The sequence below is a fragment of the Phocoena sinus genome, chromosome 8, assembly GCF_008692025.1.
Source record: "Phocoena sinus isolate mPhoSin1 chromosome 8, mPhoSin1.pri, whole genome shotgun sequence".
Lineage (NCBI taxonomy): Eukaryota > Metazoa > Chordata > Mammalia > Artiodactyla > Phocoenidae > Phocoena > Phocoena sinus.
In genome coordinates this window covers 25,379,239-25,391,796 of record NC_045770.1, presented here as the reverse complement: position 1 = coordinate 25,391,796, position 12,558 = coordinate 25,379,239, and the positions used below count along the sequence as shown (strand labels likewise).

Below are 12,558 nucleotides of genomic sequence, written 5' to 3'. Positions count from 1 at the left end.
AACTAACAGTTATAAAGTAAATAAGTACTGGGAATGTAATGTACAACATGAAAAATGTAATTAGCACTGCCGTATGTTATATATGAAAGTTGTTAGGAGAGTAAACCCTAAGAGTGCTCATCACAAGAAAAAAAAGTTTTTCTGTTTCTTTAACTTTGTATTTATATGAGATGTTCACTAAACTTATTGTGGTAATTATTTCATGGTGTAAGTCCAACCACTATACTGTTCACCTTAAACTTATACAGTGCTGTATGTCAATTATATGTCAATAACACTGGAAGAAATAAAAACTATCTTAGTGTAGCTTTATTATTTATTGTAGTACTAAATTTGACTAGGAGTTAACAGGTCTGGACTCTACTTTCAGTGCCAACACTGTCTTACTGCTCCCACTAGCAAAGCACTCTATCTTACTCTGGACTCAATTTTACCCTCCATAAATTTGTCAGAGAAGAGCATGTTTAGACTTTGCATGGAGTTACATTATGTGGATAAATGAGATAAGCTAATTGAAAGAATGTTGAAATGTTAGAATGAGACTCATTTACCTATATCCCAAGTTTATATAATCACTGTGTAATATTTTTAAAGGAATGGTCAATTGGAAGTTTTTAAAAAGGAAAAACCACAATGAGATATCACCTCTCACCTGTCATAATGGCTATTATCCAAATGTCAACAAATAACAAGTGCTTGCAAGAATGTGGAGAAGGGCTTCCCTGGTGGTGCAGTGGTTGACAGTCTGCCTGCCGATGCAGGGGACACGGGTTTGTGCCCCGGTCCGGGAAGATCCCACATGCCGCGGAGCAGCTGGGCCCGTGAGCCATGGCCGCTGAGCCTGCGCGTCCGGAGCCTGTGCTCCACAACGGGAGAAGTCACAGCAGTGAGAGGCCCGCATACCGAAAAAAAAACCAAAACAAAACAAACAAAAAAATAAAATGTGGAGAAAACGGACCCCTCAGTCACTGTTGGTGGGAATGTAAATTGGTACAACCACTGTGGAGAACAGTATGGAGGTTCCTTAAACCACTAAAAATAGAACTACCATATAATCCAGCAGTCCCACTCCTGGGCATATATCTGGAGAAAACCTTAGTTCAAAAAGATACATGCGGGGCTTCCCTGGTGGCGCAGTGGTTGAGAGTCCGCCTGCCGATGCAGGGGACTCGGGTTCGTGCCCCGGTCTGGGAGGATCCCACGTGCCGCGGAGCGGCTGGGCCCGTGAGCCATGGCCGCTGAGCCTGCGCGTCCGGAGCCTGTGCTCCGCAAGCGGGAGAGGCCACAACAGTGAGAGGGCTGTGTACCGCAAAAAAAAAAAAAAAAAAAAGATACATGCACCCCAATGTTCATTGAAGCACTATTTACAATAGTCAAGACATGGAAGCAACCTAATGTCCATCAATAGAGGAATGGATAAAGAAGATGTGGTACATATATAAAATAGAATATCCATTAAAAAAGAATGAAATAATGCCATTTGTAGCAACATGGATGGACCTAGAGATTATCATACTAAGTGAAGTCAGTCAGAGAAAGAAACATCATATGATATCACTTATATGTGGACTCTAAAATATGATACAAATGAACTTATCTACAAAAGAGAAACAGACTCACAGACTTCTAAAACAAACTTCTGGTTACCAAAGGAGAAAGATGGGGCACGGGGATAAATTAGGAGTTTGAGATTACCATCTATACACTACTATACATAAAATAGATAATCAGCGAGGACCTACTCTATAGCACAAGGAACTACTCAATATTCTATAATAACCAGTATAGGGAAAAGAATCTGAAAAAGAATGGATATATGTATATGTACAACTGAACTACTTTGCTGTACACCTGAAACTAACACAACATTGTAAATCAACTATACCCCAATATAAAATAAAAATTAAATTAAATAAATAAACAGAGCAAGTAAGAATAAAATCTTTTAAAAATCTTTTACAATGCAAAATACTACAACAGTCATTCATAAGGGTAAATATAGATTGCTCACATTATAAGAATTCTTAGTATTACCAACTGTTATTTTCAGATAATATTTTTATCCATTAAGAACTTTTGACAAGGAATGATTCTTTTTTCTCTTTAGTGTAAAGATGATTATCATTGCTTGTGCAATGGTCTTACATTTTTCAAACATTGTTTATTCTCCTGCCACTCACTGACTTTTTGACTTTGCCTTTTCTCTGTCATAATGGTTCCTTTCACCCCCAACCCATCTCTTATCCTGAATAACTTGGACTTGCTATTAACATTTACCTGTCTTAGGAAAATGAATTGTTTTTAGGGAAAAAGTGATAAGTTTGGCTCCACTGTGCCTTCCAAATAAAGTCTAAACGTTTAGTTTTGGACTTCAAAATTTTGTCTTAACCTACTGCTTCAGCCTTAACTCTCACTCTTACCTCATTCTATAATGGTATCCAATAGTTGGAAACATGTTGATCCTGATCATAATTTTCTTGTATCTAAACCTTTGATTATGTTGTTCTCCATATTCACTTGTTGAAATTCTGCCCATCTTTAAGTACCATCTCATCCATGAAGGTTTAGTGGTCATCCCACTGTAAACTTTTTCCCTCTCTGGACTTCAACACCTTTTTGGATTCACCTTTCTTATGGCATCTAGCCTATTGTTTTATATTACTTTTATATTACTGTGGCTTTTGTTTGCTTATTCAGTTTTTATTTTCTTTTTCTTTTATTCTCTGTGTCTATCTCTTTTGAAAAAACTTTAAGCTTGCTGTGTTCTACTTATTATATTCACAACAGAATCTAGGAGATTTTTCTAGGGCAATAAGAAGCAGCCCATAAAAGTTGTTGAATTAAATTGAATTGCTGGACCACTTTTTTAGATACAGCTATCAAACTGAACATTTTACGGAACTGGACAAGCATAAATCTCCAGTATTAGTGTACTAGAAAATTGTCTTTAACTATGACTGGAAGTGAAGAGTCAAGCTGTTTGACAAATAAATGACAAACAAATACTTTCTAAATGTGAGTTTAGAAACTATGACTGGATGGGAAGAGTCAAGCTGTTTGACAAATAAATGACAAACAAATATTTTCTAAATGTGAGTTTAGAAAATATGTATTGTTAGAAATCAGTAACCAGATATCACAGAAACATGGAATTATGACTGTTGTTCTACAAAGCTAAAAACTTGATTTATGTGTATGACACATAGGATTTAAATCTTATTGAGAGTCTACAAAACATTAAAGGAGTGCTCCAGAATTGGCAGATTTTTAAAACAGAAAGACTAAATCCTGCATGTTTGAATAAAAACTTGTTTTATGCAGTTCCTTTAGCCTTTTGTTTAGGAAAAAAAATCAACTTTGAACAAATATTTTCCAGTAGCACCAAGAACAACTTTGCTTTTTTAAAATTATTATTATAGCGTGAAGGTATTTTCTCCTGAGAAATAATATTTCCTAGTATTTGGAATGTAATGAAGGCCACATCTCTACAAAGAATGAAGGCATTTAATATGAGCTCAGTCATTGATAGGCTTCCTGAGTCTTTAAAATTTGTGTCCATTTTTTTCTCATCTCACCTGCCCATATGATTCACATTATATATTTTCTTCTTAGATTATTAAAACGAGAAGAAAGTTTCACATTCATTCCTCGGTCCCGTGAAGAGCTTCCAGACAACTTTCCAAAGGAAATCTCTGGGGTCTGCTATTTCCTGGAGGTAAGAACTGGTCCTAAGCAGCCAAAGCCTTCTCTTTCTTCATCGAGAATAAAAAAAGTTTCCTACAACATTGGCACAATGTTCCTCCGGGAGACAAGCCTCTGAGACCTGCTACAGATCAAAGACTCCTCCAAAAAGCACAAGCCCAGAACATGGATCATGACAGGAGAATGGAAAGATTGTTTATCTTTCACTGCTCTGTGGAGAAAAAGCAGTGGAATTTCTGTTATGTCAGGCAATAATCCTAGAAAAAGGAGGGTGATGACTGTCAATAAAAAACTGGAGGGCAAAGGGGAAATAAGATGTATTCATTCTTATGAGTGTTTTTGGTCATATATATATTATGTATAATATATATATGTATTTTAATTAAATACAAGTGTGAGGCCCCTTTCAAAACTAACCAATAAATAGATTCCATGCTTTCTTGTTTGTCACACATACAGCTATCTTTCTCTATATATTTGTATCACTTTTGAGAGCCAGTTTTGATTAAATATTCCTATATTTAGTGAGTGGGTATGAAAGGAATATTTTCTAATTTTGTTTTTCTGAACAGACATTTCATACATATATCATGGCAGTGTGGTAAACTTCCCAGCAGGAAAAACTGTAACTTGGCAAGATATTTTAGGGATATTACCTATTTTTATACATATCTCTTCTAGATAATTTCACACAGCATTATTAGATTTTCACAATCTGCTACTGTATAGTTGGTATATTATGTAATTCCAACATATTAATTGAATATAGTTTCACTTATTTAGAGAGATAAGTGATTAGATTGAAAATACACATAACCTAGGATTTCAGATGCTGAGAAAGCATAGTATATTTGCTTAGTAAATATAGCTTTTAGATTTGATTAATGTAGCATAGAATCCAGAGGAAATGGCATTTCCTAATAGCAAATGTATGTATCTGTAACCAAGATTAAAGAAAGGTCTTTTTGCTATCTTCTAAGAAATATCAGTGAAAATAAAATGATTTGCTACATTACACCCTTTCAACTTAGCACTTCTAAATATAGGTAGTTTTTACAATGTGCTAAATTCTAATAAACAACATCCTACTAAATGACATGTAAGTCCACCCCCCTGCCCCTGTCACCTTCTTCAACGGATGCTTCCTAAGGACTAACTGCCCCTCATGGGAGCAAATCACTAGATACTGGCATTAGTGAGAAAAAGGTGTAGGATATTTTGCCAAGAACATTGTTTATTCTTTCATAATAAAAACAAGGAAAAAAACTGTACTTTATGGATTTGAGATTTTTTTAAATATTCTTCTGCAGTTTATTTGATGTGGCTTTTAAATTCAGTGAATCACCTTCATTAACACTGAAGTATGTCTAACCTTCAGACCTAGTAATCACCAAAGTTACAGATAGGCTTCCATTGCTTGTTCTGCTAAATGAAAACCTGTTCCCATTAAGTAACAGTGCATGAAAATATTATTACAGACTCACCCTGAAATTAGGAACACAGTGTGTCCAGGGTTTCTTATTTTGGATCAGATATAGAATCTAAGTTTCTCTTGAGGTTAATGAGTTGGAAACATTTGTTTCCTTGAAACCTTGTGGTGGCCATTTTCTTACTCCGATAGGTACACTCATTGGTAGCTTATGTCTACTGAATACAATATACTTTTTCTGGTTAGGGATTTTGGCTGCATTAGAATTTGGTTATGAAATAACTCAGTTAAGTAACAGATTAACTAGTGTCCAATGTAGTCTGTGAGGATTAATTAGTGTTTTTAAGTTCTCTAAGTATACAACTAGAAAATATTTTTAGATTGCAGATTATTTGTTATAATGGTGATCATTTTTATAATTGTTGAACTCTGTTCTCTCTCTGGGGCTTAAGAGGACACTAATGCAACACTTTGCATGTGGAAACAGGACCTAGACCTGAATCCTTGCCTGTCCCTCCCTTCCTTGGGTCTAGGTTTCTGTTTTTAACCACATGTGGGCAAGAAGGCCAGGGTGTTTATAGGAGGCTGTGGAGGCTGAGGACAAGGTTCTCTCATGGGAATAATTACCCACAAAAGAATTTCTTTAGGGGGCTGAGAGATTAACTCACTTCTTTCACAGGGAATAGAGGGTAGGCTTACTGTCAGTGTAGAAAGAACAGGCTCTGGGAGCACTTCAACCCTCCTGCTAAGAATAGGAAATACCTCAGCTATGCTGGTGGGCTTCTTATAGCACAGGAGCATGGGGAGAGAACCAAACTCACTGAAGTCATGTATGCTTATTCTGCACAGTAAGTTAAGCTTATTGTGATATAGTAAATTATGTGTTTTAATCATAAACAATGTGTTTTTTAACCATAAGGCTGAAAGGAACTTCCAGGAATCATCCAATCTAATTCTCTACTTTTTGTAAAGATTTGTCTAAGCAACTATTCTAAACACATGGTTATTCTCTCCATACTTAAAAATACCCGTGGGAAGCATATTTTAAAAGCATCCTTGACAATCCACTTCATTATCTAGTACTTGGTGATAGGGTTTGGGATAAGAATTGTATATACATTCAATTTGTCAGAAAAATAAGCTCTTTCTTAGTTTATATGATTTTACTTGGAGAAGAGTAGCTATTTACATTGTCACAAATGTCACAATGAATATGCCAGAGATCTATTAAATATCACAAACAGGATGTAAACTACATTTTTCATAGAATATAATCTAGATGTATCTTTGAAGGTATAGTCTGAGGCAATGGTCTGATCTATTACCATTTTGCCAACCTAGTACAGTTGACTTATTATAGCTACACTTCCTACATGTATTTGCAAAATACGGTATAAAATGGCATTTCATTCTAGCTGCAGTCATAGAATTTAGAGGCTGTGAAAAAGCATTGCATTTTTATATGTCCTATAGAGTACAATACATGTATCCTCCATTAGGAATTTTGATTGTAATAATGGGTGGCTGTTGGTATTTCATTTGACTAATATCTATACAGTATTCTCATGTACAAACTATTAACATACATCATGCATTTTAGCATGGCAGATTAAATGGAATTTAAATGGATGTCCCTTTAGAAATCAAGCGTTATTTAATTGAGGAAATGGCTCTAACCCACTCTAAAATGGATACTTTAAGATCCAATTTGGCACATATAGACCCTCTGATTCAGTATTCTTTCCAGCAACTGATTTGAAGAAATTACTTTATGACTAGCCATCAGTACCAAAGATTCATGCTGGCATCAGTATCATTTTGATGGAGAGAATGTCATTGTTTACAAATGAATGAGTTATATAACGAAGTCAGAAACCCCCATATGTACCCAAAATATACTACACAGTATGTGCACCTTAATAAATAGGTAACAGCCATAATAAAAAGAATAATACTCAATGCCTGAAGAACACATATAGTTGGGGCTCTTGGCTTTGTAGTGTTAGGTAGAGAAGGGAAAGAAGAAACAGCTTCTAGTTAACAGTTTGGTCCAACTGTCTAAAATCTGCCTTGATATTCATCTCTTCTTTTGTATTTCAAATAGTTTTGATTTCCCTTTTAACACTTCATTATGTGTGGAATCCAGTGAGCTGTGTATGACCTATTGTGACTCTGAGACAGGCACTGATGCCTGAGACTTGAGAGTGGGTTTGTGGATTCAGTGCTTCAAATATGAACTCTCGGGGTCTCACACTGTTCTTATCCAGTGACAATAGTAACAGGAACATAGTGTTTTATTGTGAAAGTGCAAAATTGTATGCCTCTCCAGGAAAAACAGAACAAAATAGGACAACAAATAAAGCAAAATCTCATTTACAAGCGCAGGAAGTCTTAATCTGGTGAATTCCTCCAAAGAGTTAAGCAATAAAGCAAAATTAAATTGATAGATACAAAAGGCAAAATCACAGAGAATTTGGAAAACTGCCAGGCTGTATTTTTCCTACAGAATCATATTGATACCAGTTGAAATGGTATATTTGAGGTTGTGAGGTATGAAGAGGGAGCTCAAGATTATCACCATTATTAAATATATTTTTTGAAGGCTCCTTGGGTTCCTGACTTGCTGAGGGCAAGTTTATGGATCATCAGAGCAGAGAGTAAAACTTATACATCTTGTCATGCATTTTAAGCACAAGTTAACCAATGCCCAGACCTTCTCCTACTCTATACTGTCACTGGAAACCATCTCACCAAGTCAAGTTTGGTTCTGTCAAACACCATTCTCTCTGTAGCACTGAACCTAACATGGTCATAGAAAGAGTTGTTGATGCCTGTTTCAGGCAGATTGCAAGACCCACACAACTCTAGGCCCAAGTAACAAAGCACTGCTGAAGTGAACTAACCATTCTCAGTTGTGCTAGGGCATTGCTTACATCTGTAGCTTCTCTCTGCTTTCTTCAAAATGCTATCTGCCTCCAAGCATTTAGTACAACCTCAGTAAATGTTCCTTCAGAATGAGTTACACATGGCTCTGAATAGGCTCTGGAGGGCACCAGATGTCTTTCAGCCAACAGTACCTAGAAACTCAAGTCCGAGAACCAAGCCCCATATTGTAGCCTAGGTATTTCTATTATTAAACTATAGATCTTCAGCTACAAAAATTATGTCATTTCAGAGGCTTCTATAAGCATATCTTATTAGATATAACCTGAAAAACATGATGCCCCAGAGCCTTAATTATTAAAGTTTTAGTGATGATTCTTTAAGCATAGCTCTTTATATGAATACACTTAATTTGCAACCAGCTAATTGAACATACACATAAATTGTGTTAACATGATTGAAAGAATTATATTGTTAAATGGATAAACTGACCCCAGCTGTGGACTCAATTTAAGGCTCCTCACAGTGGTAAATGAAGAACAGACACTGATATTATACACAGATTAACATAAATTTTGTCAGAGCATTTTGAGATAGTGTGCAAAATTCCTTCCTCACACTTGATTCAAACAGTTGAAACCTAAGTATTATTTTCCTGTCACCTTTCTGTTTCCTTCCTTCCTTTGTTCCTTCTTTCCTTCCTTTTTCCTTTCATAAAAGTCATTGTTCCTTCTTTCCTTCCTTCTTCCTTTCATTAAAAAAAGTAATTGATACATTTATAAACAGAAAGAATCACAGCTAATCTTATGTTGTAGGATAGTTTTAGTTTTACAAAGTAATAAATATTCTGTGTATGTGTGTGTTTGTGTGTGTGTTGAATGTAGATATTACATGATTAAAAGGAGTGACATTTTGGAAGGACTTGGGATGTAGAGAAGTAAAGTTTGTGTCTTTATTTATTTATTTTTCTTTTTTATAATTTGGGCTGCACTAGGTCTTCGTTGTGGCACGCGGGCTTCTCTTGTTGAGGCGTGCAGGCTCCAGAGTGCTCGGGCTCAGTAGTTTCAGTACACGGCCTTCTCTCTAGTTGTGGCACGTGGGCTTAGTTACCCCACAGAATGTGAGATCTTAGTGCCCTGACCAGGGATTGAACCCACATCCCCTGCATTGAAAGGTAGACTCTTAACCACTGGACCACCAGGGAAGTTCCTGTGTCTTATTTCTATTGTGTTGTGACCAGACCATAGCTTCAGCCATGTGCCTCATTGCCAATTCCATCCTTATTAAGAAATGATCCTGTTCAATTGTTCAACTCATCAGCTTGGCAGTACCTGACTACTTTAGGAAGCTTGGCAGTATCTGACTACCTTAGGGACACAAATTACTGGACGTTACCTTCAGAGATTTGGATTCGGTAGATCGCAGGTGGAGGCCTAGGAATCTGTATTTAGAAAATCACTCTAGGTAATGCTAATATACAGCCAGATTTGGGAATCAATGAAGAATATTCAAATAATCCCAATTACTAGGAATAAATGCAAGTTGACTAAGATAGAAATATATTATTTCATTCATACTTATTTTGAAAAGCTAAATACTCCAGGCTTAATCACGTTATTTCTTTCACAAGTTTTAATTTTAGCTTTGGTTTCAAATTTATAGTCTGCTTTTTGAGCATAAGTCTTCAAGCTTCAAATCAACACTGATAAGCCTGAGGGATGAATATTGCTCACTATAGGGCTATTAGACATACTAGGTACAGTATAACTTTCTTAGTTACTGCCAGAGCTGTGCAGTACATCACAATATTTGTTGATCCTTACCAACAAGATATGAACTATGAACGTTTGGACAGAGAAGCAAATGTCAAAGTGACAGCCTTATTCCCAAATTTTTATGTTTGAAACATCACCAACTTCATACTTAGTCTAACCCTGTACTTTTCTCATTGAATTGTACATTCATCTAAAACTTATTTCCTAGCAATATCTTATAACAACCTTTCAAGCAATAATCTAAGCCATGATGATGATGCCATATGAAACTTGCACTTCTGTGCACTTCATAGAACCCTTAGGGAAACAGAGACATGTTTTATATAAGCAATAATATAGGTAGTGTGGACTTTTAAAAGATATTCACCATTCTACTGCAGTAAAATGAGCAGCAAGTGATAGATAAAAATTATCTGAGCAGACAACATGCTTAATTTCTCTCACAAGTCCTCCATTTGCACACATGCTATGAAGTAATTAATATATTTTGATCAGATTGTTTCTGATGTATAATTATTGATACCTATCATAATATGATTTCTATTCCTTTCAAAAGATTGTGTATGTATTGTTGCCCAGATTTTCAGATCTTTGTAGTATATAGTAAATAAGAGTATTTAAGGATAGATAAATGAGCAAAAGTATAGTATGGGTTGGATAAGCTGATCGAGAGTAGGCTTGGCAAAAATACAGATGCATCTTGGGACAAGTTAATTAATTCTACTGTTGGTTTGATAAGGTCTGAGATGATGAAAGATTAAAGATAAAAAGAATTATCATCACTGTTCTCTGTGATGGCAAATGTTTAGTAAGTACAATACTATTTTGGCTCTCAGAATGTGATTGGTTGAAATTCATCTGTAGTATAATTTTAAAATGTCTGAAAATCATTATGTAGTCATATTTGAAATAACCTGTCCTTCTCATCCATTTTGATGATACCACTAAAGCTTGCAGGTTTTGAAATGAATAATTCATATTTTTACTTTCCTTAAAATATAATTTTAATCAAATGTGGCACATTCAATAATAATCAGTCCTTTAATAATTAAATTACTCCTCCATCATTTAGAATCATGAATTAGGATTACAGTTAAAATTAACTAGTAAATTTATGATACACTGAGGTACTTCTAATCATCTGATTATTATTTAGCAAAATCATAAAGCTTAGAATCCATTCCTAAGCCTCTAAATAAGATTACAGTTCCTATTATTGCCTAGATGTTTAAACTCTCTTCTAATCTTGAATCTGAACACAATTAGAGTCGTAGGTGGGTTTGCTAGTATTTTACCTTCCTATTACCAACAGCAAAACTTAACATCCTCCTACCCACAATTTATAAAATTCTCCTATAAAAATCAAACAGGGTTGTTGAGTCACTGAGAAAGTGGTTTTTTTTCCCACTGAGAAAGCATTTGACAGTCATCTTTATGTATATCATTGTATGCTTAACCCCTAATAAGCATGCTTTTGTTAATAAATAATAAAAAATACTTAATTTGAATCCATTAAATTATAGTGAATCTATTTTCTCAGTTAATTCATCTAGTTGCTGATCAGACCACTCTTAATATTAGACTTAAGTGCTATTGCTTATTATTTGAAAGCAGAAGAGACAAGAAAAACTAAATGGCAAGCCTAAGTAGTAGCTTGTTTCTAATTCTTTTGATACATATTTTTACAAATAAAGGAATTGGTTTATATTTAATCTTCCTCTGTGACCTTTTGGCTAGTTGGAGATAAAGAAGGGATTCTACTAAATGAATTTTTACTGTGGGCTATTAAGTATAATTAAATATAAGTAGGACAGTAATGTATTAGTTGGGGTAAAATTAAAATTGTACAAAATTTCTTCTTCACACCCCCGCACTCTTTAAAGACAATTCTTCCCATTTTGCTGCCTGGCAGTTACACATCAGACTCAGAACACAGGGACAGATGGAGGGGGTGGGATGAGCAGGAAATTTAGATGAGATTGAGCAAAGAGATTTAACTTTTTTCTTTGTGAAAGTATATATACTCCTAAAGGGAAGCAGTTTTCATAATAGACACATGTAGTTTAGTGAAAGCCAAATGACTTATTTGCTCATTTTTATTTTAAAAAGAAAAGAAAAAAAATCCCTCATGAGCTATTTTCAGTTTTCTTAGGAGGTAGCAGCAACCTCTCAGCAGGGGCACACATCAGTGAAACAGGGATTAGAAACTCACAAAGCTATATATAGAAACTCTCTGAAGGTGGCATATAGAACTAGTCTTGGTTACAGTGCTGAAGGTAAATGAAAATGTGAGAACATCTGGACTTAAGGAACAAAGAAGACCAAATACCAGCCCCTCTGTATGTCACAGAAAAGCCTGCTAAAATTAGCACAAAAGAACAGACTATAGGTGTTCAAGTGATATTAAAACAAAACTTTTTTTTTTCCTTTTATAGCATGCTGGCTGAGCTAACATTCCGTGAGAAGAATACAATTTCATTTTATACATCATTTTTTTGTTCTGACATTATAGAAATTATATCATTCCCTAGTTGGAAAATTTAATCACAAAGAATGAGAAATATTCTGTATACTAACATCTGTAAAATGGCTTTGGGGGGCTATACTCTATTCCATATTCTTCTTCACATTGTTCTCAAACTGGGCTTCAGCTGCAAGCAAAACAAGTGCTCAACTTGAGTAGATAAAAGACTTTATGACTCCAGGCCTATCCATCTTATTCTGGGATGTTCCAGAGAAATGGAACTGGGGAGAGAGTTACCCCACAGC

The 12,558-nt window shown here is 35.2% G+C and overlaps 1 protein-coding gene across 1 annotated transcript in view; it reads left to right on the top strand.

Moving 5' to 3' along the window:
* Window positions 1-4,071, top strand: part of GUCY1A2 (guanylate cyclase 1 soluble subunit alpha 2) — a 409,166-nt gene extending 405,095 nt beyond the window's left edge. The window contains exon 13 of the mRNA XM_032642081.1: window positions 3,613-4,071. Coding sequence (XP_032497972.1) covers window positions 3,613-3,820 — 208 coding nt within the window. The 3' untranslated portion in view covers window positions 3,821-4,071. The remainder of the gene's footprint in view (window positions 1-3,612) is intronic.
* The last annotated feature ends 8,487 nt before the right edge of the window (window positions 4,072-12,558 follow it).